This window comes from Mustela erminea, chromosome 13, assembly GCF_009829155.1.
Source record: "Mustela erminea isolate mMusErm1 chromosome 13, mMusErm1.Pri, whole genome shotgun sequence".
NCBI classification, from domain to species: Eukaryota; Metazoa; Chordata; class Mammalia; order Carnivora; family Mustelidae; genus Mustela; species Mustela erminea.
Genome location: NC_045626.1, coordinates 24,301,114 through 24,327,977, shown reverse-complemented (window position 1 = coordinate 24,327,977; position 26,864 = coordinate 24,301,114). Strand labels below are relative to the sequence as shown.

The following is a 26,864-nucleotide window of genomic DNA, read 5'->3' as shown; positions in this document are numbered from 1 at the left end:
AGTGTGAGGTGAAGGTTACTCGGCCTCTTCCCAAACGGCTCCAGCAGCCCCTCAGAAGGCCTCGTTGGTTTGGTTCAGGTCACCTGTGTTGTGCTGAGGTGTTGGCTAAGAAAGAGTTTTGTTGTTGAAAGCGCTTCTCACAGGCTTGAGGGTCAGAGGTGGGGCTGGGGAAGATGGAGCAGCCTCCCCTGGACAGGCTGGCAGAACCCACAGCCCTACCTGGACAGGTTGTCCACACATACACACACACACACACATGCACACACACACACACACACACACACGCTTGCTCGCTCTCTCACTCTCTCCAGGGCCTCCTATGCTGCCTGTTGACCAGTGGCCTGTGGAGAAGGACGCCAGGAGAATGGCCACAGGGTTCCTCTGTGGTTCTGGCAGCTGGGACGGCCCTGGGCTGAGGCAGGAGGAGCTGAAGGGGCCCAAAGGCTCTGTTGAGCAAAACATTTTCTTTCTTTTTTTTTTTTTTTAAGATTTTATTTATTTGATTGGTTGAGAGAGAGAGAGCATGAGTGGGCGAAGGGGCAGAGGCAGAGGGAGAAGCAGGCTCCCCTCTGAGCAGGGACCCCTGCCAGGCCCCTGGGATCATGCCCTGAGCTGAAAGGCAGACGCTTAACCAACTGAGCCACTCGGGCGCCAACCAAAACGTTTTCATGCAAATGCCTGGGATGCCCAGAATTCTACTGTTGAAAGACTCTTTGGATTAAGGCCATTGGGCCTCCAAAGAGGCCCTCTGTGTGCTGGTATGTCCCTGAGGCAGAGCTGCAGGCGAGCACATCATCACAGGGACCCAAGAAGTGGTGGTGGTCGGCTCCAAAGAGTCAGAGGTGGTGGAGGCCCAAGAGGACGGAGCTGCTGGAACAGCCTGAGGCCAAGGAAGAGGCTCTGAGGCCCGCATCCTGGTTCCGGCGGGGCGTTCTTCTGAGGATAAAAACGCAACCCTATGGGGCAAACGTGGGAGCCCCTCACAGGTAAACTGAGGCAGCAGTTTAGACTGTCGCCAGGGTCCACCAGTGATTTAGGCCTCACGAAGGACTGTCTGGGTTAACTTCCAGTTTTTCTGGTTCTTTGCTGCCAGAAGCGCCCAGGGTCAGTGAAGCACCACGGTGCCCTGTGGGGGACCGAGGGAAAGAAGCCTCCGAGGCCCTGGAGTCCTTGGCGTGGGGCCCAGTGCCGCCCCCTGCTGCCGCCACTGCGAAGCCGTGAGCGGTGGCCCGAGGCCCAGCGGCCAATCTCCAAGCGGCTCGCCTCCTGCGCCTCCCCTGCCCTTCTCTAGGCCTGCCCTGCACCCCAGGGCTGGAGGGGAGCCTACCACCCTCCCCTGCTCACCCTCCCCTTCCCGCCCCCACACTCCCCATCCCCCCAGAGCTCCCCACCCCTCCCCTCGTCACCATCCTCCTCCCACCCTGTCTGGGAGGTCCCACCCTCCCCCTAACCCCCTACTTGGGCCTGAACCTTATGAAAAAGCTTGCGGAGATTGGGCAGGACATATGGCCGCTGTCCGAGAACCTCCCGGCCACCTGTGGGACCCGCCGGCTATCCCAAGGGCCTCTGGGCTGTGCAGGGACAGTAGAGGGGAGTCAGGAGTGGGGGCAGGAGGACATCATCTGCCACCTTTGAAGGAGCCGTGTGCTCAGAGAGGGCCTCTGACTTCAGCCACAGAGGATGCCCCGGATGGGTGACGCCTGGGAACCCTCACCTCTGCCCCCCACCCCTCCCTTCAGCACCTTCTCCCCTCTGCCTCCCTGCTCTCCTTGGCTGCTTTCCCCCTTTGCTCATCTCCCCTGCACCCCCTTCAAGCCAGAAAACCCCAGGCCCAAGGTTTCCCTTACTTGTCCTGGCCTTACGTGGGCGATTTCCTGAGTCCCTCCCCAGCTCTACCCCCGCTGCCCAACAGGGGGGATGGCTGTGGGGTGGGGTTGAGGGGCCTGCTTTGAGAGGCTCTTAACAAAGCTCAGAATGTGACATGCCCTGAGTTAGGGACCACAAAGAGAAATCCACTTAAGCTTAGGTTTTCCTGGTGTTAAATAACAAAAACTCAACTAAGTAAATTAAAGATTTAAGTGGAGTTATTAATGGGTTTATGAATCAGGCAGTCTCCCATTTGGCAAGTAAAGGGAGCTCCAACGGGCTGCAAGAAAGGATGTTTCTTAAATGTAGAGATGGAGCAAGGGGAAAAAAAGGAAATTATTAGCAAAGAAACCATTATTTTAAGTGGGGTCTATCAGTGCCTAGTGCTGACCAGGAAATTCTCAGGTAGACTGGTTAAATGTTACATTTCAGGGGTTGAAACCGCAGTCAGGTTAGGTTCAGAGTTTTGCTTTACTGACACGGGGTCTCATCCTAAGTGACGCCACGTGGGGTGGTTTTCTTTTTAACATTAAGTTTCCCTGTTTTGATCAGATTCTCAGCTTTACTGAGAGAATCCAAATTTTAAGGTCTTAATGCCGCTTTTAGCTGTGCTTCCTAGTTCTTAGGGCTTTTGGTCAGCTTTTCTGTGATACTCAGGTTATAGCCCCAGGTTCAGAATTTTTAAGTCAATTGTTCTCTTTGCTCCTCTTGTGACATTTCGGTCTTAGAGAATCTGCTTAATGGTTCACAGCTGTGAAAATGATTTCAGCTTCTGAGAGTGTATCCCGTGCAAGGGGGATTATGATGATTACTCTAAGCAGATCATTCCTGAGGTTCAGAGCATAATCAAAATTTAAAAAGTCAAAAGAAAGACCCTGCTGAAGGAGTCACTCTTTTTTTTTTTTTAAGATTTTATTTATTTATTTGACAGAGATCACAAGTAGGCAGAGAGGCAGGCAGAGAGAGAGAGAGAGAGAGAGAGAGAGAGAGAGGAGGAAGCAGGCTTCCTGCTGAGCAGAGAGCTCGATATGGGACTCAATCCCGGGACCCTGAGATCATGACCCGAGCCGAAGGCAGCGGCTTAACCCACTGAGCCACCCAGGCGCCCCAGGAGTCACTCTTTTAGGCCAAGCAGGCTGCTCAGGGATCTTATGGAATTGGGTTTCGGTGTCCCCAGAATTGTTAATCCAGGAGATAGCAGACGGCTTTGGGGATAGCGGATTCCTCCTGGTTCCCCTACAAGACGATCAAGGGCTATTCCAGTATCAAGAACAACTTCGGCCAGAGAGTCTAAGGGGTCTTAGCTGGGCCGTTATTGCTTAGTTGTGGATTCTGCAATGATTTTAAGGATTCCAGAGAAGTTCCTGATCCTAGCCTCATTTCTGTTTATCCTTAATGAGGGAATTAGGGATCTGCCCAAAGGGGTGGATTCTGAATCCCGAAAGCCCCTGGTGGGTCCTTCCCAGCTCAACCAGGTCCGTGCAGGGGAGTCGACCAATGAGAGGTCTTGTTTTGCTTTTCTCCTAGGCTGACCTAAAACGCTGTTCTGAATTCCAGAGGTCACTCCCCTTTAGCCAGGGCCTGGGAGATGGATTTGAGGGTGTCATCTTTGCAGGCCAATGCCAGAGGAAAGAAAAGGAAAGGAAAAGCAGGAGAAAGGGCTTCATATTCAGTTAGGGTGAAGTCTCGATCTGTTGCCTTAGGCAGAAGCAGTCTACTTCCATGGCAGCTCCTTCTCTTCTGATTTGGAGGCTGCCGGCATCTAGAAAGGACCAGGTGTTAGCTGGAGCCATCCTCAGCTGTGTGATGTGTACCCAAAGCCCACTACCTGCCCCTTTTGCAGCAGTGTCAGGGGTCAGGAACACCTGGTAAGATCCCTTCCAATGGGGCTCGAGGGCTGTCTTCCTTTGATGACATTTCCAGAATACCTAATTATAAGGCTTTAAACTGTGACCAACAGGATCCTTTGAATTGAGATCAAGAAGCCTTCTTTAACCTGATGATGATGGGTTTGAGCAGAAGGCATTAGAGACAGCAGCTGGTCATAGCAGGATGAGACAAAAACTCCAAGAAGTTTGCAAGGTTTTCATTGGGGGGTTATCTGATTTGCCCAGTGAAGTAGATGCCTTGAGCGCTGGAGACTGTAGAAGGTCTATCCCAGGTGGAAAACACATTTTCTAAAACTTATTTTTTTCTGGGGCACCTGGGTGGCTCAGTCGTGTCTGCCTTTGGCCCAGGTCATGATCCCAAGGTCCACGTTGGGACCCCTGTTAAGCAGGAAGCCTGCTTCTCCCTCTCCTACTCCCCCTGCTTGTGTTCCCTTTCAGGCTGTGTCTCTCTCTGTCAAATAAATAAATAAAAATCTTAAAAAAAAAAAAAAAAGATAATTTTTTCCACAGAGAGAAACTTCCACAGGAAGTTTCAACTCATCTAGAAAACATACAATAACAGGGACATCTTAGTAACCCATACCAAGTGACAGTTGAATAAGGTGTACAAAGGTCCATAAGGAAGAGGTCTGAGGCCCCTGGGAACAAAAACAGGTTTCCCAAGATTGTGGACCTGACAAGGCAGCCACTGCCGATAGACTGTTTTTGCAATGTTATAGAAGTCTCCCCACTAATGTCTATTTATAATAATTGTCTTAAGTGCCCTATGGTGGGTGAAGGAATGTAGAAACCAAAACATGGGGTAAGCCAGGGAGTCAGGAAGAACCAAGCAGCCATCTTGGTTTTCCCATAGCCCAGACTTGTTCATTTAATTTACAGCCATGATTTACCCACCTTCCCTTCTGTGATGGCAAAAGTCTGGCGACCGGGGGCCATTTTTGCAGAAGCAAGATGGACTTGATCCACCGTGACACAATCTTATGGATTCAGTTGTGCTGCCTTGACGAAAGCTTGATCACATATTGACGTTTTTCCCCCCACAGATTCCCTTTCCATAAGCCTTCTACAACTTTCTTACATTCAGATTTTGTTCTAAATGTTTCCTTTTTAAATAACCAACCTCCCTTTAGGACAAAATTACTTGCTTTGCCCTCAACAAAAACGTATGTCCCTCCCTCAGGTTTTTCTTACAGCAAACACAGATCCTACTTTTCCTGTACACAGAGTTGTTTCCCTTATGATTTCCAGTAGTCTTAGTTACATTTATTAGAATTCTTAACTCTTAGAAACCTTAATTTCTCATGAAAGAGAGTAAGTAAGCAGTTGTGAAGTTACCCTAACATTCTTTAGATTGGCAAATTTAGGAATACATTTCATCATTTCTAGAAACGCGCTTCTTCTTAGTACAGTCTTTCAACAAAACATAAAACATGTTGACTAATAGACCCAAATTTATCTTTAGTTTCTCTGTAATAAGGAAGCCAAAGGTAGATAAACCTGTGTTCAGCAATGAATACTTCAATATTTTGTCTGATTTGGAGGTGATCTACATATCTAATGGCTTTAACTTAACTCATTGCTGAACCTAAGTCAGGAAAAGTTTAAAAAGTTTCAGGTTAGGGGCGCCTGGGTGGCTCAGTGGGTTAAAGCCTCTGCCTTCGGCTCAGGTCATGATCCCAGGGTCCTGGGATTGAGCCCCACATCAGGCTCTCTGCTCAGCAAGGAGCCTGCTTCCTCCTCTCTCTCTGCCTGCCTCTTTGCCTACTTGTGATCTCTGTCAAATAAGTAAATAAAATCTTAAAAAAAAAAAAAAGTTTTAGGCTACCAGGAAGATTTGGGAGACACTTTAAAAGTTTGCCCTTGGTGCCCGGCTAGCTCAGTCAGAGCAGGCTCCTCTTGAGCCTGCTTTGAGCTCCATGCTGGATGTAGATATTACTTGAGAAAAGATGTTTGACTAAAATTTTACTTTTATTTATATCTATTCAATCTACTTGTTTTTAAAAATTATGCTTAATTACCCATAGAAACTTCACAAGACATCAAAGTCAGTCATTCTCCCTAATGATTTTTTAAAAAACCTTTTGTAACAAAGAACATCAGCTTGTTTGATTTTAAGTAAACACAGGAGGAATAAAAGTTTAAATTTTAAGGCTGGTAACTTTAAAGACATGTCTATTTTAATTAAACAGAATTGTTCAATTATTTTTCCAGATCACTTGAACTTGAAAAAAACATTTGAGTTAGTTTCTATCTTTCTGAGAGTTTTAGAATGCCCTATCCTTTACAAGCACTTGCCTTCAAACCAACTAAATAGAGCTTTCACTAATTTTAGCAATACCATCCAGAGGTAGAAAAATATCTCACTTTGACAACATATACACACAACATACACTATATGTACTTTATACTGCATTACAACATACACCATAATATATATATTTGGACACACACATAAACACGCAGGCATGGAAAGACTCCATAGCCACTAATATTTGTGGAGAAGACTTTTCAGATTTGCATTTGCCCCAGGAATTAATCTTAAGGAAGTTGTACTGGAGTTTGGGTGCAAAGGCTGCCTTCCCTCTTCCGGCCCTTCAATCTCAGGTGATTGTAGGCTGTGTTTACATTTCAATGGCATGATAAGATTTATGACTTCAAGGGTCAGAGAGAGAGATGAAAGTTCAAGTAGGACTTTGGTTTCCTAAGGCGAGAATTGACACCAGACCGTTGGTGCTAAACAGGGGAAATGTGCTGGTAGGTGAACTTTGACCAGCCTTAGAGCTGCCTGTCTCATTTAGCAAAAATTTGTAAGATAAGGATCAGTTAAGTTGCTTTAAGCTCCTCAGAGAATTGGATTGCAAGTTGAAAGACATTATTTTCAATTTGCTTCTTTCCCTCTGGCTACATAGTTCTACTTTTAAATATTTCTGGCAGTATCGAAGAGCCCCCCCCCCACCGCCTTTGGTGTAAGAGGGTCCCCCAAAAGGGTGCAAATGATCCTGACTTAACCTTCCTAAATCTAGAATCCCTCCCAATGAGAACCAAAAAGAGAACCAACAATGGGCAGGTCCTGGGCAGGCAGAAAGCCCAGTCTGGTTATGCAGGTTACACAACTGGTAAAGCAAGAAGTCATTAGCTGACTGTGGGACAGAAGGGATCAATAGCCAATAGGTCTGGATTTGGAAAGCAAGGGACAGTGCACAGCTCTCTCTCTTCCTCTCCTCAACTACAGACAGATACTCGGAAGAGCTGATTCTGGTAAGAATTTTCACCCTTTGCTGGTTCTGTGTTCTACCAATTCCCCCTTGGCTGTTTAAGGGAATAATGTAGCAGTGTACCAGAAAATTCTTGAGTTTTGTCAGTTCTTTGAAAGTAGATATGAGGGTGTCTGTAAGGCTATCAACTTGGTGGACCTTGTTGACAGGTATGCAGTCTTCTCAGAGGGGGAAGCCAGTTCAGCCAGAAGAGTCGTAGGACGAGTGCTCAAAGGAGGAAAGAAGAGAGCCGTAGGAGTTATGTCCTGGAGTCTATTGCATCTTGAATTTTTCATTAGCCTTGTACCATAACTCTTTCCATTTTCTGGAAACTGTTTTCAGATTTTGAAACCTTTTGGAGGCTTCAGCTTGCCAACTAAAACAGTTAACCCTGTTCTGTTTAATCTGGGAAGCCTTGTCTCAAGTCTGTTCTGGAATGATCTTATCTAATTGGAACATTCCCCTTAACCATTGTATTGCTAGGTTATAATCCCCCTGAGGCTGGCACTCGTTTGGGAGGACCCTAGCTACAGAGGGAGTTAACCCACATTTCTGTCCAGCCTTATTTGGGGGCCCCCAGCCTGATAGTCGCCAAGCCAAGCTCTTCCGGAGCTCTAGCTCACTAAAACAAGCTTAGAGAGATTTTGCTGTTGCTAGTGAGATACCCGCAACTTCCAAGACTCTAGTTCTTAGATGTAAACTAAGCAGAAAGTGGCCTTCTAAATTCTAAATTCTTTAGAATTTAAGGATCCCATTAACAAAGACTTGGGGTTTCTTGGAGCCAGACTAATACCTACAAGGGACTGCCACTGGGTTGGCGATTGTGCCTGTTTTAGGGTGTACCTTGTTTCTCAGAAGCTTTCTCGAGGCTGGCTAGGGACTAGTCTCCGTCCGACCTGTTTCACAACCGTCTTACCCATCATGAGAGTCTTTGCAAGGTGATGAGCTCTAAGAGCCTCTAAATACTTGACCAGTGTCTGCCAACTTTTTCAGCTTTCTGGACTCCGAGATTCCCATTAGCAGTAGCCTTTATCTACACAAGATAAGATAAACACGCGTGCCTTAACAAACGGGCAGTAACCAAGAGATGTCGCTGAGTCCTGGCCATAAGAAGGTCTTGTGCACGTGGGTGCCCTTGAGTCTCCTGGAACCTTGGATTGGGGGAGGGATTGAACCAGCAAACCCCAAGGAATGGAGACTGTGGACTGATTCCAAACAATGTGGAGAAATCCAGCTGCCACCAACAGTTCCTAGAGTGGAATCCCAGGACAGAGCTGAGTTTGGGGTTTTCTGTCCCCCAGGAATTGTGGTCTGAAAAACTGGGGGCTTGGCTCTGGTAGACCTTTCTGCCAGCTCATCAGTGGGGCTCTGGGCAGAGCCCACTGCCAGTGCACGCTGACATGCTCTATAAAGGAAGGCCGGTTAGAATGGGATTCTGAAGCAGAAAGAGCGGACCTCAAACTGAGAGGAACTCACCCACGGCTCTTGGAAATGGCCAGCGAGACCGTGAACTCAGGGAGTTTCACGGGGTACAATTCCCATGTTCTTGTTGTCCCCAAATACCTCCAGGAAATTCATTTTGAATCTCATCACTGCCAACCAATCTGTGAAATAACAAAAACTCAACCAGGTAAACGTTAAAAATCTAATTCACGAATCGGTTAACATCCCATGTAGAAAATAGGGAGAGTTTCAAAGGGCTCCAGTAAAGGAGAGGTTTTTAAAGGTAGAGAGGGAGCAGAAAAAAAGGAATTATTAGTAAAGGATCCATTATTTTAGGCAAGGTCACCCTCCTATGGGGAACTGTCAGTAAAGGGGTCTATCCGTAAATTTCTTAGTGCCGACAGGGACATTTCTATGTCAGCAGGTTAAAGATGACAATCCTGGGGAGTTGTAACTGCAGTTATGCATCAGATCTTAGTTTTCTGACAGGGCCTTAATCTAAATGATGCCATTTAATCAGGTTGATGTCTCTGGACAGAGCAGTATCTGGACAGAGCAGTCTCGCCTAGAAGTAGACAGACCTTTTTAAGGTCCTCATGCCACAAATCCAGAGTTCGCATGTTTTGGGAGAGGGGTGTCCCGGGTTGGAATGTTCTTGGGAGGACAGACGTGGGAAGTTTCAGGAGTGAAGTCTCTGTAGATTCCTTTTAGGAACCTCAGGGGCTGTATTTCAGTGTGTTTGGCCCAGCTGTAAAAGGCATCCTGGGAGGTCAGCAGATGAGCTTTGAGAATTTACAAAACAAAAGAGAAGGAGATAAAAACACCAGGCTGTGTGGGGCTTGACCTTTAGAACGGCATCCAGAGCTGGAGAGAAGGACCTGCCTACTACTGCTGGGGAGTCAGGGCACATGTCTTCTGCCAGCACAGCTGGTGATGAGAGCCACGATCTCCGGCAAACCATTTCCCCGCTCTGGGCATCAGGGTCCCCAGATAAGGCGGGGGTTAGGCTTGCAGGCTTCGAATGATGGGATTCCATGTGGACAGTAAGAGGGGGTTCTCCATTGTGCCTCTCCCGGCCAACCCCAAACTCTGCATCTGTGTGCACGGTTTGTCCTCCTTTAGAATTAACTGAACTCATAGGAATGTTACTGATAATTACCCTTCTCTCTGTTTTTATTGTTACTTGAAGATACTCACTGAGTATTTGGAGAATGAGGCCTGGCAGATGGCCCAGACTTGGAGGGTCAGATTCGATGTTGCACTGAGCCCAGAGCTGGTTTCTTGTGGGATGTTGGTGCCTGCTGTGGGCACTGGGCCTTCCATCACTGGGCCTGTGTGTTACGGAGCCTTCTGCCTCCTCCTAGGGCAGGCACTCAAACCATGGGCTTTGCCCCTGGCCTGTGGCTGGGCCGAGGGGCTGCTGAGACCTGTGCGCTGTTCCCATCCTCAGCAGATGGAGCAGCCCGGGGGCTCCAGCCTGAAGGTGCCCAGAGGCAGGGAAGGCTCCAAAAGTGAGGGTGCAGTGGATAGAGGGTACAATGGAGGGAGGGTGCACGGAAGGTGCAGTGGACGGATGGAGGGTGCAGTGCATGGCTCTCTGAGGAGCACACAGCTGTGGTGTCGGGCATAGCACCCCAAGCAAAAGATAAAGATTTAATGACCATGGGCATCGGGCACTGCTCTAATCTTTTGAGGCCCATGTCAGAGTCGACCTCCTCTGTGCAAAACTGTGCAACTCAAAAAAAGGAAAAAAAGGAGGAAAAGCAACCCCTCCCAAGTTCTCAGCTGGAGCTTTCCCCAGACTCACCAAGTCCAGAGCAGCTAACCTGGGATTCTCTACTGTCTTGCATTTAACAATTTCATGGCTTTTTCAGTGGGTTCCCAGAGTGGATATGACCCTTCCAGGGACTTCATGTCCCCTGCCTGCAGGAGAAGCAAGAGAGCCCCTCACAGAAGTACCGAGGGGGGCATGTCTGTGGATTAGGTGATGACACACGTTCACTCCCCATCACCCTCGAGCCCTGAGAGGCCTGACCTGTGTGTCCTGCGCACCCTTCGCCCTTCTCTCCCATTTCTATTGTTCCCAGTATGTGCCTTTTCCTCGCGCCACACGCTCAGCTTTTTCTTGCCTCTGGTGGCTTCTTGATGGCAGTTTTCATGCACAGAGACGTTTCCTCTCCTGCATCTGCTCCGGGAGGAAGCTACTTTCTCTGCCGCCTGCCTTGCTGGAAGGATGCAGAGAGCCCCAGGAGACCACAGCGACTTGGGCGAGCCCACAGGCCTTCAGAGACACTCGAGCTCTCTGAACTCTAAAATTAGAGCCACCCTCGTCCATCCAGGCGCCAAGGCTCCTTCTGGGAGAATCTCTGAAGTGGGGATGTGTCGTCTCTCATGGGAAGCCGGCTCTTCCAGAGAGGGCTGTGGCCATTTTTTTTTTCTTTCAAGATCATATTTAAGTTCAGGTTCATTAACATTGCAGTCCCTTTTGTTGGGCACCTGGGAACCGCTTAAAGGTCTGGGCTTCAGGGTTTTGGGTGCCCACGCGGGTGTAGCGCACAGACTACAGACCCGTGCGGGGCAGAGCGTGAGGTTCACACTTTCAGAGACTTCTTTCCCTTCCCTCCGCCTAGTGACAGGGTTGAGTGGAAAGTGACCGTGTGTCCTTCACCACGAGGCGGGTTCCTGACTTGGTCCCACCTCACGGAGCCCTGGGGTGTCCTGGCTTTACGCCTGTGAGAGGTGCTCCATTATTTCTTTCTCAGGGACCCATGAAACGCTTCTCTTAAGAGTTCCTAGGCAGCTTTGATTTGGAAAAAATATGGCCTGTGGTTTATTAACCTCTGTACTCGTTTGGTGACCTCCAGCATGGCGGTGGTCAGCGGGGATTCTTCTGTGGACTTCCTACACAGCTCGCCAGACTTTAGGGGCCAGTCCCAGGCCACCCAGATGTTTTTGAGTCTCCCCAGTGTCGCTGGGCTTGGTGGCTAAGAGCAAGTGCCATCAGACCAGTCGAACAGGGAGTGGCCACACCCGGGCAGCCCCGGCCCCACCCGGACGAGGCTGAGGCCGAGGCGCAGGGGATGGATGGGTCAGCTGCAATCTGTCGGGGAGCGGACACGCCTAGCTCACCTCCAGGGCCGGGGCGTTTCCAGGGTGGTGAGAAAGCTCTGGGAGGGGCCTCTGAAGCCATGCAGTCACCCACCCAGGGGTGGCCCGGCTCGTCCTGCTTTCACTTCTCCCTTCCGGCTTCCACGGTCAGGACCTGCTCCCCACGTGGCACCCTGGAAGCAGGAAGTGGACTTGTAGGTCAGTGAGTCACTATCCGTGCAGAGGGTACCGACCGGGCAGCCTGCTGTGCCCTCCCGCCCTCAGAGCCACAGGCCAGTTTACCGATGGCTGCGTTGGCTTTGCCACCTATCTCTGGTCAGTCAGCTGTGACCCGGGTCACACGCTCTGCAGCACAGAACCTCCCCTGATCACTTTTCCTCAAGAAGGGCTGGTATCACTGCTCAGAAAATGGCTTCACCCTAAGGTGTAAACCCATGTCCCAGGAGGACTCGTGCGTCACCGTCCCTGGGCATTGTCATCGTCCCTAGGTGCTCTGAGTTGTAACCAGGGATCGAGTTCACCATGTGGACCGTTCATTTTTTAAGTTTTTTTTAAATTGAGATGTCATCAACGTATAACATGTGAGTTTCAGGCATATAACTCGATATAATGACTCGATATTTGTACAGATGGCAAATGTGCTGTTCTTGTTCAACTCTCCTTTTCTTTGATTTCTTCAGGCCCCTTGGCTGGGAAGCGACACTCCTGTAAATTCTACGGTGCCCACGTCCGCGAGCATCTTCTTCACCATTTTGAAAAATGGCATAAATGGCACCATCATGGATCCGCTGTATCAGGCCCACGATCCACCTAGAACAACGCGACTCCGATGAGGGGTAGCCGTGTATATGTGGGAAGGCCCGGCTGGCCACTCCAGCTTCCTCAAATAGTCCTTCATCTACCCTTGGTTCCCTTTAAGCACCCACTCTGTCACAACCCAGTAAGTGTAGAGCTCAGTGGATTTTTACGTATGTGTACATCTGTGTCACCACCACCCAGATAAAAATGGAGAACATTCCAGCACCCTAACGCACACCCTTGAGTCCCTCTCAGGAGCGACTCCCTCCAAGGGAAACCACTGTTCTGACCTCTATCATCATGGATTAGCTTCACCTGTCTCTTGAACATCATGTCAATGGAATTATAGAGTATGCATTGCTTTTGGTCTTTTTTCAAAAACATGATTGTGAGATTCACCTGTATGTCTCAGAGGTTTTTGTCATTGCTACGGAAGGATTTCCGTTGCTTGTATTATCTCCCCCCATGCCACCCCCACCATCTTGGCATGACCACCACTAGCATTTTAATGGAATGACCTATCCATTACATGTCCTCTGCATATATATATATATATATTAATTTATTTGTGAGAGTGAGTACACAGAAGGGAAGGGGCAGAGGGAGAGAAGCAGTCCCCACTCTCTGCATTCCCCATTGAGTACAGAGCCTGCCTCAGGGTTCTGTCCCGTGATCCCGAGCTCAGGACCTGAGCTGGAACCAGGAGTTGGACACTTCACCAACTGTGGCACCCAGGTGCCCCTGCCTATGTATTTTAAAACCTAGTTATAAGGCAGTGTGCTATAATAGTTTACAGTTGACATTTCTGGTCTTAAGTGCATTTCACTTTTCACCCTCTACCATGTCCTGGAGAAGACTTGCTGGAGTTGCTTTGCACCCATGTGGAGAGTTCTTCCTCCTATGTGTTCTAGAACTGCCATTTAGAAAGCTCAGAGGGGCTCAAGATGACGGCGTCCTTTGTAACTTGGCTTGCCCTCACTTGGCCGTCATCCCTCCAGCTGGAGGTCTTGTTCTCTCCGCTGACCACGGGCAGTGGGAACAGAGTGGTGGGTCCAGGCTCATGCCAGGGAGCTCACGCCCAGGATGGGCACCCAGCAGCGTGTGGAACACAAGTCTCCCACCTGGCACGTGGCCCTCACTCAGGGTTGGCTCTCCCTAGAGATGCGGGCCTAGAGCCCTGGGGGACGGTCAGACTGAGGTCCTGGCTCCCCCCATCCCATCGTTTCCCGGCCCATGGTCAGAACTAGACAGATCTAAGGACTGGCTGGGCTAGGAGTCCATGGGCCCCGTGGGCTTCAGCTGCTGGTGACTTTGCTTCTTCTTACTGCTTCGATGTGCAGTTGACCTGTGTGTGTGTGTGTGTGTGTGTATGTGTGTGAATAACCAGCACAGCTTGCTCCTTGTTTGCGGTACCGACATGTTCCCTCATTCTGTAGTTTCTGATTTTATCTTGTCTGATACCTGAAAGGCTCCTAAGAAACTGCACATTCAGAGCCCAAGTCTGGCTTTTACTTCTGTCCGAGTTCCTGGTGTCTGCAGTGACTTCGGGCCTCTCGGGCGTGTCTGCAAACACCCCCGCTCCTTAGTCCCCTTTGCTCTGACTTACCAGAACACGGCGCACGGTGGGGAGGGCGGGTGTCACGGCTCCCACACGGGGGCCTTGTCTCCCGCTCAGGCCACCTTCCCGAAGAGCTTTGCCTCCATCAGATGCCTGCTCCTCTACTGAGGCTCTTACAGCAGAGGCACTGCCGTGTGTAGGGAGTCCAAGGCTGCGCTCCTGTCCCTGGGGAAGCAAGGACAGGGCCCAGGACACACAGCTCCCATGTATCTTTGCTCCATGTCCCAGCTGCTCCCACAGCCCTCAGGCCACACTGGTTCTGGCCCCATCGGCTGAGATCAAGGGTGGCAGAATGCAAGCAGCTCCCTGCAGCCCTTGCTCTGGCGGCAGCCGGGGCCTCTGGACTAAGTAGGGTCTGGAGTGCGGAAGAGGAGCCCCGCAGGTTCCAAGTGTCCCTGAGGGTGCAGGGGGCAGGGACTACCATGGTTGCTGCCTCATCAGCTCTGCTGCTCCAGACTCTGTCCCCAGCCCAGTCTCTCTGTGTCCCCACTGGCAGGGGCGGGGCTGGGGCAGGGTCCAGAGCCTCACAGAGGCTTGACCAGTGGGTATACCCCAGTTAGCTCTGGGGCTTTGCTTCTGCTGTTTCCACTGTGGAGCGATAAGGGGCAGTGTCCTTGGCCAGAGGGACTTCCAGATTCCTGCACTGGGACCGGCACTGCCAGCAGGTGAAAGAGATTTTTGTCCCCCACCTGCATTCCAAGTTTTCTTCACTGCTAGCTCCTTCTCTCCCTCTAGTCCCAGGAGGTGAGGAGGACCCAGAGTGGCCAACTTTGCTGAGAAGCATCACGGAGATGCTGCTGAGAAACGGACCCGGGACAGCACAGACCTGTAGTGCCACCTAGGGGACAAGTGTCCCTGGGCTTCAGGCTGGTGCACACAGACTCCTCATTCAAGTTAACCCAATTTACAAAACCCAGGATTCACTTGAAGAATAAAAACGGGGTGGGGGGGGCGGCGCCTGGGTGGCTCAGTGGGTTAAGTCTCTGCCTTCGGCTCTGGTCATGATCTCAGGGTCCTGGGATGGAGCCCCATCGGCTCTCAGCTCAGCAGGGTGCCAGCTTCCCCCTCTCTCTGCCTGCCTCTCTGCATACTTGTGATCTCTGTCAAATAAATAAAACCTTTAAAAAAAATCATTTCAGTGATTTCTCCTTTACACAGGCACGCCTTTCAGAGCACCTTTAAAAACGTATGCCCCCATCCTACATTTTAAGTGATGATTTAACAAAAAAAATTACAGTTTTTTTCCATGAAGGTGGGAAGAGATGGCACTTACTGTGTGGAGTGAGGAGAAACTAGGAGCGCACTGGATCAGTCTTCAGAAAGGCAATGCAGAGATACTTGGTTTTACATATTATTCTCATTCTTCAAGCTTTTCTTTAAGTCATGAAAATGAAAACCAAGGAGTGTGTACAGGAGGAAGAACTGTTCCTCCCTTGCTTCGATCCATCCAGGGTAGAGGCCACTCATTCTTGACCACGTCCTATTTAAATGCCAGTGACTTACAGATCTGCCCCCACCACGCGCCAGACTCCTTCCCCCAGGTGCCCGTTCAGCATCTCCGCTGGGATGTCTGAACCCAACTTTCCCCTCCCCGCGGCTAGGAAGCGCAGGAAGCACGGGAGTCATCCTTGACTCTTTTCTCTCCCAACCAACAGCCAAGCCAGGAGGAGATCTCCAGTTTCCATCTTCAGAATATAAGCAGAGCCTGGCAGGTTCTCGCTGCCCAGTTGCCGCCTCTAGGTCCGACACCAGTGCTGTTGCTTGGCCTGGATTGCGGCAGTGCCATCCTGACTGGTCTCCCTGCTCCCCACGCTGTCCTTCCACAGTCCAACCAGGCAGACCGAGGCATCCTTTCTGTAAGTCACGTGATGGCTCTCCTTGACTCAAAAGCCTGCAGTGGGTCCGTTTTACTCAGAATAAAAGCCGAAGTCCCGACAGTGGCTTCTCAGGCCCACGTGATATGCACGCAGCTGCTTCTCTGCCTCCTCTCCAACCCCTCTTCATCTTGCTCCCCTGCGCGTCACGCTGGCTCTTTGCACACGAGGCCACGCCGGCTTTAGGACCTACTCTTCTCCAAGGTGTCTGCAATGATCACCTCCTCTGAGTGTTTGTTCAACTGTCAGGACAGCGAGCTGTCTACCCTGACCAACTCCTTTATAATCATCGAATCCAACAGTCCTACTCTAACAGTATCTGCTCAGCTTTCTTAACCTTGAGGTGGTCACTGACATGCACTTTGGTTAGTTCAAAGTAGGGCGCCTCTATGTCCCCATTTGCCTAGGATATAGTTCCAGGTGACACTTGTTGCCCCACAGTTATAATAATAACAATAGCATCCCCTTCACTTTCCGGTAATAAATATACCATTTATTGGTATCAAGACTAAGTTCAGTAATTTGCTCCTTGGACATTTATCTCAGAATGAATTCTGAATATCACTTAACAAAGTTAAACTGGTGTTCAAATTAAAAAAAAAAAAAAAAAAAGACTACACCAAAAAAGAAACGATTCAACTTAAAAAATGGGAGGAGGACTAAAAATAGACTTTCTTCAAAAAAGATGTAGGGATGGTCAATACGCCTGGGAAAAGATGCTTGACATTACGGATCGTTAAGGAAATGCAACTCTGAACCACAGGGAGGTGCCCCGCACCCCCACCAGGATGGCTATTCTAAAAAACAGAAAAGGACAAGTATCTGTGCAGAATGTGGAGAAATTGGAACCCCTTGCGCAAGGTTGGTGAGAGGGTAAAAGGGTGAAGCTGCTATGGAAAACTGTCAAGTCCTAGAAATATTTCCGCTTTGGGGAACATGCCCAGAAGAACTGAGGGCAGGGCCATGAAGAGATACTCATCACAAAAGCAATGCAAGTGTCCACGGGTGCATGGGAGGATAGACATCGTCTATACATACAATGGAGTGTTCTTAGAAAAGGCGGCAGTGCAGACACGTGACAGCACGTGACGCTGGGTGAGATAACCCAGGCCCAAAAGGACAGCTCCTGTAGGATTCCCTTTCTGTGAGGGGCCTAGAGTAGTCTAAAAGCAGCAGAAAGAATGGTGCTTGCTGGGGGGCCAAGAGGGGGCCTGGGAGTCTGTACTGAATGGGGCAGAATTTCAGCTCTGCAAGATGAAGCAAATCCAGAGGCTACCGGCAGTCGCACAACAGTGGGAATGTATTTGATGCCACTTAAAAATGGTTAAGATGGTAAATTCTATGGTATGTGTATTTTTCCTCAATTAAGAGATTTCTAAAAATCCAAGAAAGACATAAAAGGATCAGCAGAAGTTAGAGCAGTATTTATTCCATTTTCCTGCAATCGTATTATCTAAGGCATTTGTGGTAATTATATGGCAAGAGAATACAATTTCTTTTAAGGCCTCTGTAGTTGGACTTTTGTGCAGAAATATATCATATTTTGTATGCATTTGAGAGAACTTATTTTATTCATGAGAAATACGTCTTGGCCTCATTATCCCTTAATCACACTCAGCCACTTGCAGTAGAGGGCACGTCTCATTTCGTAGCTGCTCCGAAGATCCCCTGCTTTGCTGTGGCCCGGCCCAGACAGTACGAGGGGGCCTCGCTGCGTCCCCTGCCCCTCAGGCCATGCTCTCAATGATAACAGCAATGCCTTGGCCACCGCCGATGCAAGCTGACCCAACAGCGTATTTCCCGCCCCGACGCCTAGAAGAGAAAGCAGTGGCTGAAATCTACTCAAATAAAAAACAGAACTCATTAGAAAATTAGAAGAACTAGAATTAGTAATGACCACATCTGCATTATTCATCCTCATTCAGCTCAGTGTCTCAATCTTTTCTCCAGGCCTCAATACTGATCTATAGTCACAAGATAAGGAATTCAGGAAACAGTATTTTTATTAAAAGAAGTTGTTAACAAAGAAGAGAGAAGCTGAAACAGATCTAGAAGCTGAGGTGTGCTCTGAGAAAGGAGAGGGGCCAGGAGGTCACGGAGATGAAAAGGAAGCTGAAGAAGGGCCGGCCTCTGATTTTGATACAGTCCAGATTTTCATGGCACAGGAGAGAAAGGGCAATCAGTGAGGTGTGCCCTTGTGAACGGGTGGGTGATTTAGAAGCATTTCTTGTCCCTTGCATAAAAATTAGATTCTTCTAGACCACGATCTATTCTCGTTCAATCCTATAGAAACCACCTAGGAACTTTCTGGTGCATATTATTCATTTCGACACCTGGGTGGCTCAGTTGGTTAAGCAATCATGACCTTCAGCTCAGGTCATGATCTCAGGGTCCTGGGATTGAGCTCTCTGCTCAGTGGGGAGTCTGCTTCTCCCTCTATGACTGCCACCCCCCTACTTGTGTGCTAATAAATAAATTCTTAAAAAAATAAAAAATAAAATGAAATGAAATGAATCCCATTTACCTTAACCTAACAGGAGCCAGAGATTTTTTTTTTTTTTTTTTTGCTTGACTTATTTCGTTTTTTGCTTCTTGCTAACAGAGCAAAATGGCCCAAACTACATAGTACCAGAAGGAGGAGCTCTTGTATTAAAACTGAGAAGTATCAGACCCACAGAAGGGCTCTTCTGGAACCCTGGCACCGGTGAAGGAAACACTTAGCTCAGACCCAAACTAGCAGTTTGCTCCGGTTTCTTAAATGACAGCACCTAGCTCAGAATCCTCCCAATATTCTGTTTGTTCTCCTAAAGAACCATATCTCACTCTTGTAACTGGCACGAGAGTGTAAGCACAAGACGACAAACAAGGCCTCGGCAACACAAGGAAGCGTGCACATCCCAAGTGTAGAGCCCTAAGAGGTCAGCTGGGCCATCTACACTGTCAGCCGCAAAGGGTGTGGCCATTATAACACGTTCCTGGTGAGCAGCAGTACATGGGGATATGAGGACGAATGAAAAATGCCAGACTGTTCTGAAGAAACCCAAATCCATGCATTTTTAACCAAAGATGGCAAATATGAAATGTAACAACTCCTAGCAAATACCTTAATTCGTGAACCAGGTGTGCCATAATTCTCGATCCAGATCCTCCCAGGGGATGACCCAGGGCGATGGCTCCACCATTCACGTTGGTCTTACTTGGGTCAAGACCCAAACTCTTCTCGACTGCTAAGTACTGAGGAGCAAAAGCTTCATTCACCTAAACATAATCAAAACACAGATAAAAATCTTCGCTCATAAGCTGATTTTTAACTGAGAATGTCCAGTCCTACTGAAGACTAATTTTGCTTTTTTTCCTATTTAAACTACCTTTTATCTTCAACCACTCTTTGTGAAGATAATCAGGTTTGAAAATGGGTGTAATTTACTAACCGATACTTAAGTCAACTGCATCCCTTTGCGAAAAACCCTCAGCAATGTTGTAAATGGATACCTAGTGGAGGCAGTGGGAGATGGCCCACAGGTTTCGGAGCCAGACGGATGGCTCAAATCTTGGCTGTATGCATGTTCTTTAAGCTCTCGACACCGAGGTCCCTTCAACAGTAAAATGTAACTGTAGTGCATCCTAGGAGTTACTGTCAAGGTTAAATGAAATCGTGGGTATTAAGTGTCTGGTGTTATTACCAGACACATACCAACCACTCAGTAGATGGTTTGTCCTATTATTTTTATTACTACTCAGTACTACTAGCCATTCTTCTAAGAATAAACTGACACACACCGTGGATAAACCTGCAGAGCCAGATACATAGAGGAACTGGTACCGTGTTGGAATCTAGCAGATCTGAGAGGATCATATTGTATTTACTCAGCAAGGTTGGCTATGAGAATTACCTTCCTTCAGGTTCATAGCACTATAGTTTTATATGATCTTAGAAAATTTTATAGGTAAAAAAACTGATTTTAAGAAAGGTAACTTTTACAGAGTCGAAATCAAAATCTAGCCTTGGGTTCTTTTCTACTGTATTTTGTGCTTTTCTAAGATGGTGTTTTGTTTGTCCTTAGGTCCTGCATTATTTTCCCATTTTATATGGTCATGTTTAAGGTGGTACTAAGGGAAGTGGAATATGAACCAGCGAAACTAGGTTTCTGAGCCAAGGTAAAACTACCATGATCATCAGAAGTCCCAAAGACAATCCTATAAAGGTACTGAGAGCTATGTCCTTGAGCACATACACATCTATAAATGATTATGAACAGCTTCGCAGAGCTGACATATTTAAACAGAGCTTTAAGTGTGAAATCTAGAGTCAGAAATCCAGGAATATTATTTGTGAATATGATAATTAAGCAGCCGCCTTGAGGCTTTAAGAATGGAAGAAGAGCTTGAAGGATAAGCTGTTTGTCTAAAACCCTGGTTTCCTGGATGAGAGATGATCACACCTGTGCAGAGTGACAAGCCCCTTCTCTACCAATTTAGAGAGACTTCCTTTGTTATGTTAGTTATTTCCCAAAGTCAAGCAGCAAAGATATTTAATTACCTAAAATTTTCGAATAGTCCCCAAATGTAAAATGTATATAATCCAGCTTTATTTTCTTTTCTACTCTTCCTTTTAATTGTGCTAAATGCTTAAGATGCCTTTGCTCAAAACGAACATTAAAAAAAAAAAATCGTGGGGCGCCTGAATGGCTCAGTGGGTTAAGCCTCTACCTTTAGCCCAGGTCATGATCTCAGGGTCCTCGGATTGAGCCCCACATCGGGCTCTCTCCTCAGCAGGGAGCCTGCTTTCCCCTCTGCCTACTTATGATCTCTGCCTGTCAAATAAATAAATAAACTCTTTAAAAAAAATCACCATACTTATAATAATAAACTTAAGTTTTCTATGCCCAAAATTATCACACCCCAAATCTAGCCACAACTATGGTGTAAAAGACAAAGGTAAGTCTGGGGGATGGAGAGTTTTAACTTGGTGCGAGGGCAAGAAACCAAGAAACTTCTAGATTTGGCACCAGATATTAATTTTTCTATTATGCCAATTCTTTGCTTATATATTTTTTCATTTTAATGCATCAGAGGTCGAAGCTATTCTCACCCACCTTATAGAATATTCAATTCAACAAACACACTGGTAGTCTAAAATGAAATATTCTTGTCAGGTCCTAAGACGTTTCCAGGAATTTATATCTTAGTAGGAGAAATCAGGCTATTTTAATTATTTGAATATACATATTTTAATCAGGTAGAGAAAAGTACCTATTCAAAGCACGTAGTGGAAGTAATACTTGGACACAAGTAATCTGGAAAGGCTAATAGCACGGAAACAAAAAAAGCTATAAAATACCAAATTAAAGCCATTCATGCTATACATGTTAGTAGCTTATTCATGTACAATAGTCTTAACACTTACCTCTACCAAATCCATGTCCTTAAGACTCCGTCCTGTTTTCTTCAGTGCCCCGCTGATAGCAGGGACGGGGCCTACATAAGAACAAAATCAGTTCCATCTTATGTAGCAGTTATTAGTAGCCACAAATCTTACCACCTTAGCACATTATGCAATGATGGGACCATAAAAAACCAGAAAACAGAACCAAAGTGAAAAGATGGTTGTGCAAAAGTGCAAATGAGAGGCTCACATGGAGACTTCTGCCAGAAACAGCTTTAAAAGCTCAGACAGGGGCACCTGGGTGGCTCAGCTGGTTAAGTGTCTGCCTTCGGCTCAGGTCATGATCGATCCCAGGGTCCTGCGATCGAGCCCTGCATTGAGTTCCTGCTCAGCAGAGAGCCTTCTTCTCTCTTTCCCTCTGCCTGCCACTCTGCTTACTTGTGCTCTCTGTCAAATAAATAAATAAAATATTAAAAAAAAAAAAAAGAGTTCAGACAGCCAAAGGAGATCTCTATGGGGTTCTGCAGTCATTGACAGAGTGTGCCTCCTACCGAAGGTCAAGGCAGACTGAGTGCTCTCCTGGGTCACAAGTAATATGCATTCCCAGTAGAGAATGACTGGGAGAATGGCCACTCTGAATTTTTCAGGTCCATCTGGACGGAAGACAAGAAACGGCAGCTGTATCTCCACGAGGGCACAGCAAGACAGGAAGCCACAAGGCACTTCAAAGAAAAGATAGCTGAAGCAAAGGAGCGTTTCTATTGCCAGTGGTAGGCAGAGATTTTAAACGAAACCACCCCCATGGCAGAAACGCAAATCTACTTAGTAAGACTTCTGAAACTTTAGTTCCCAGATTACTGATGATCACCAATGACAGTTTAACGCTGCTCAAGATTTTCAAGTTATACTGGTATTTTCTCCTGAAAGGTAAAAAAGCTGGCTGAAGAAGATAATCTACTTCACTATTCTGAGAGAATGGAATGACCATGTCTAAAAAAATTTATGCGTTATGTTATATTGAGTTTAAGTAGTCAGATACTCTGTAACAAGTGTCATACATGTGCCTAAGGGAATATGGGCAATCAGTCTTCACAAGAAGAGCATGATGCAATCCAAACAGTGTGCTTTGTTTTGTCACCTAAGTTAAAATGTTCCTTGGACAGCCGTCTGCTTACCGGCGAAGGGCATCCGGTTAGCGCTTTTCAATCTGGCTACCGATTTAACATAAAACCTAGTTCTAGATTCTCTTTGAATGTCTAAGGCACAAAAATAGGACAGTCAACAGCGGAGCCAGCAGTTAGCCAGCATGGCTGGGGATAAAGTACTCTTACAGGGGTCAGAGACACATGGAACCAAAAGCTGAGGGGCTAACTCGCTCGACACACCTCCTTGTCTTCATCTCCACAGTAAGCGTGACTCAGTGCATTCTCATTAACTCAGAATCATTACAGTCAATTGTTAAAAATGCGCAGGGTCACAGTCTGACCTTTAAAGGACTCTTTCCGTAACACTGTTACTGGACTTCATAGGGACCCAGAAAGTTGTAATAATCTTGTTGGGAAAAGGAGACCTCATTTCTAGTCCTGCCACTAATAGCTATGTGACGCTGAGCACCTGTTTTGGGCTGTAAGCTTCTCATCACAAGTGCTCTGAACTGGGTTTTAACCTTCTTTTTAACCACTGGAATCCTCTCTACAAATTAAGCCCAATAAAAGATAAAACCAGAGCTGCTACAGCTGCAGAGGTTCAAGGTTTCCCGCACCACTGCTGCCACGGGGGAGTTCCAGGGAACACTGACTGTCTTTCCGTATGTGTCCTTCCTGGGAGCCACTGCGAGTGCCAAGTCCCCGCTTTCCTCCCTTTTCTGAGTCAGCAGCTTCTCTGGAAAGGCTAAGGATTGCTTGATGTTGGAGAACTACATAACCCAGGTCACCATTCTTAGCAACTGGAGTGATGAATCAAGCCTCACCACTCAAAAACCACTCTCCGTTGTTTATTCATTTGGGGCAATCCGTGTAGTCACCTTGTTTAATCCCATACAACAACTGACAGACAGCTGTTTAGTGAAGGGACATCTGACACTGGGGCATTTGGCATTTATGGCTCTGCTTAAGCCCTGAGGGAAAAAATCAATCCTTCCACAATGGTATTCACTGTACTGCAGGCGCCTCACTTAAAAAATACTAGTGCTGGAAGCTTTGTCCTATCCCGTCTGTACCCTCATACCCCAAAGAAAAGGCTACAAAGAAAAGGCCAGCATCCAGACCCTGGAACAGAAGAAAGGAAAGCTACATTTTCTTCTTTTTTTCTTTTTCTTTTTAGATTATTATCTATCTAACAGAGACACAGTGAGAGAGGAACACAAACAGGAGGGGTGAGAGAGGGAGAAGCAGGCTTCCCTCTGAGCAGGGAGCCGGATGTGGGCCTCGACCCCAGGACCCCAGGATCATGACCTGAGCTGAAGGCGGACGCTTAATGACTGAGCCACCGAGGCGCCCTGGGAAAACGACATTTTCTTCGCTATGTTAATGTACCAGAACCTATTCAGTGATATTAAACTGAAAAGAACTATAAAAGAACTACTTACCTATATCAAATAAATTTGATTGATCATCAAGACGAGCCAGGTACACTTAAACCCCATACTCCCCAGGCTTCACCCTGGAACTACTGAAACAAAATCTTTTGGGGTGGGGTTATGGGTAGATTTTGATGATCATTTGGGGTCTGGGAAACCACTGTTCCAGATACTGAAGTGATAAATACCATACTTTTTAAAGCTACTTTCCATCTCTAAAGCAAAAGCAGTGTTTTGGTGAAAGCAAGGAGCTAAAAGCTAATTAAGCTTTTAAGCCTGAAACATAGAAAAAACTGACTTTTAACAGATGGTCACATAGCTTATGGTTTTGGTTAAAGTAATCTGAAACACAGTGAAAGTGACAAAATATAAACAGATACAGTTGGGTATTTACTATGTCCCCAGTGAGCACAGATGCTATTACTTGAAAAGAACTTTGAGGGACAGACCGAAGGATCTCCGAGAACACAGGTCAGCAACAAGTCGTCCCCCTTCTACCCTGGATCCTACTTCAAAATCCAATTTAGTTGGAAAAGGCCTAACTGCGCTCACAGAAAAACCTCTGGACCCATCGAGAATCTAAATCTAGCCCCAGAGGAGCCTTTTCTTTGGGGTATGAGGGTACAGACGGGACAGGACAAAGCCTCCAGCACTAGTATTTTTTAAGTGAGGCGCCTCATCAATTCTGTTTCCTGGAGAATGGTGACAGACATTACTAAAATTCAGCACATCTGAGGTTCCTAGGAGCACATCCAGCAAAAAGCTGTTTCTTTTCCTAATTTGTATCTTTCAAGCCAAAAGGAGCATACAGCAGGCCCTTGAACAGCACAAGTTTGAATGGAGCAGGTCCACTTACGTGCAGATGTGGCCAATACAGTACAGTACGATGAATGTATGCGTACAGTTTTCTTAAGAACATTTCCTTTCCTCTAGTTTACTGTGAGAACACAATTCGTACTCCACGTAACATACAAAGTGTGTGTTAAAAGCTTATGTTACGGGTCAGACTTCTGGGCAACAGGAGGCTCTTAGTGGTTACGTTTCATGGGAGGCAACAGTGGTACTTGGACTCCGGCTGTGTGATGGTTGGCACCCCTCGTCCCCACGTTGTTCAAGGTCAACTATACACACTTGTAGGGAGCTCTCCTCATCTCTGCCAAACTGAGATCCACGGGAATCCTTCATTTTCCTATGAAGTGGCAGCTGAGCCAGGTGGGTGTGACTCTGACTTCCGGGACAGCACAGTGGGAAGAGCACTGGAATTAGAGAGGCCCGGTTCCCATCCTGGCTCCAACACTTACCCGTCTGGAACTTGACAAGATAACCTCCCTAAGCCTCCATTTTCTCCCTCACAAAGGGGCTGTGGGAAGAGGAAAGGAGACACACCAGTGGTCGCATGCACGACACCCAGCGTTCAGCCATCTCTGTTTGGCCCCAGGATCTCTCCTTGCCTCTTGTCTCCTGTAGTCAGCACCTTGTAATTCTTCTGTTATATGCTGGGAGCCAGTCTTAAATACAGACAGTGAGATGTGATAACTGCCCATGAGCGGTCTTGGTTTTCCTATTGGGCCCGGCACAGGTTTTCTAGATTTGTTTAAATGACTGATGACCAATCATTTCTCCACAAGTGACCTTGATCTGGCTACTGTTTCAGGTATCTGAAGGCCAAAGACGACTTCTCTCCAGAAACATACACTACAAACTTACCAATACCCATGATGGAGGGATCACATCCAGACACGAAATAGCCCACAATTCTTGCCAGTGGTGTGAAGTTATGTTTTTTAACAGCATCTTCACTAGCTATGATAACAGCTCCAGCACCATCGGATACCCCCTTGGAAACAAAAACAGGAACACTGACTAGAGGGCAGAAGAACCCAGTTAATCAAGGTTTGAGCTAATGCGATAGTGTTAAGATTGTGGTACTATGTAAGAAACAGCATCACAATCTGGGCTACGATGAGGGCTCACAGTGCTCCAGGAACTGTTTTAGGCACAGAATCTAACCTCACCAAGGGAAAACAGGAAACAATGTCCAGGAAAAGATTATGTCCAGATATGGGGAGATGTAAGGAATCTGCTGAGTTGTATACATCAGAAAACCAACAAACCAACCAACGAACCCAGGAAAACTGGAATAATAACCAAGCAGATTTCCTTCTACAGTCCTTGTAATATTTTGAAAAGACTAAGAAACTGGAAGAGTATTATATGCGATTAAAGTATTTTGTTTGGGACTATGAAACCCCCAATTAACCGAATATGAACGCTGCCAGCTGAAGGTAAACAGCTAAAGACTAGCACGAGAAGTCTCCAAAAGACCCCACAGGACTACTTTGCACTGAACACGGCAGCAAGAGTCCAAGATGAGCTGTGGCGTCACCTACCGAGGCGTTGCCCGCGGTCACGGTTCCCTCTTTCTTGAATACTGGGGGGAGTTTTGTTAACTGCTCCAGGGTCGTCTGGGGCCGAGCGTGCTCGTCTACCTGCATTGTCTGTTTCCCCTTCTTCGTCTTCACCTCAATGGGTGCCATCTCATTATTAAAGTAGCCAGCATCGTTAGCTGAAAGAGGAGCAAGACCATCGTGAGAATGGGAGAAAAAGAAGATACAAGAAACTAAATCAAACACATCCTTCAGTTTTGGCTCTACCCTTTCCTCGCAGCCAACTTTAACATAAGCCTCTGTTACAGGTACAACTTACGCTGCCTCTCGAAGGACTTAATACACTGCCATCAATCTATGCAAATGTATTCTGCCTCTTTTTAAAATTGTAATTTTGATCTTTTTTTACTGTAATTTTTTTTTTTAACAAGGTTATCACTAGACTACTAGCAGTCCTTGTCTGTTAGCTACAGATAGAATAGCACTAAGTAAACTTAATGTCTCATTTAAACTGCTCTGGGTGAGGTAAGAAGTAAATTGAAAAGTCACCAGGTCGTACAATAATGTATTGTACACTTAAAAAAATTTAAGGGGGTAGAGTTTATTTTAAGTGACTTTACCACAGTAAGAAAAAAGAAGTTGTCTCCAAAAGAAGTTACTGAT

At 47.1% G+C, this 26,864-nt stretch overlaps 1 protein-coding gene and 1 long non-coding RNA gene across 3 annotated transcripts in view; one reads left to right on the top strand and one right to left on the bottom strand.

Moving 5' to 3' along the window:
• Positions 1-600: 600 nt before the first annotated feature.
• LOC116572376 lies at positions 601-12,756 on the top strand. Its single transcript, XR_004278282.1, has 2 exons — positions 601-986; positions 12,241-12,756. It is a non-coding gene; the product is annotated as an uncharacterized LOC116572376 (long non-coding RNA).
• Positions 12,757-17,257: 4,501 nt separating this feature from the next.
• Positions 17,258-26,864, bottom strand: part of ACAA2 (acetyl-CoA acyltransferase 2) — a 29,510-nt gene continuing 19,903 nt past the window's right edge. For both annotated transcript variants that reach the window (XM_032310017.1, XM_032310016.1), the window contains exons 6-10: positions 26,205-26,380; positions 25,522-25,651; positions 21,258-21,328; positions 18,954-19,108; positions 17,258-17,662 (exon numbers count right to left, since the gene is read on the bottom strand). In XM_032310017.1, coding sequence (XP_032165908.1) covers positions 17,578-17,662; positions 18,954-19,108; positions 21,258-21,328; positions 25,522-25,651; positions 26,205-26,380 — 617 coding nt within the window. In that variant the 3' untranslated portion in view covers positions 17,258-17,577. The remainder of the gene's footprint in view (positions 17,663-18,953; positions 19,109-21,257; positions 21,329-25,521; positions 25,652-26,204; positions 26,381-26,864) is intronic.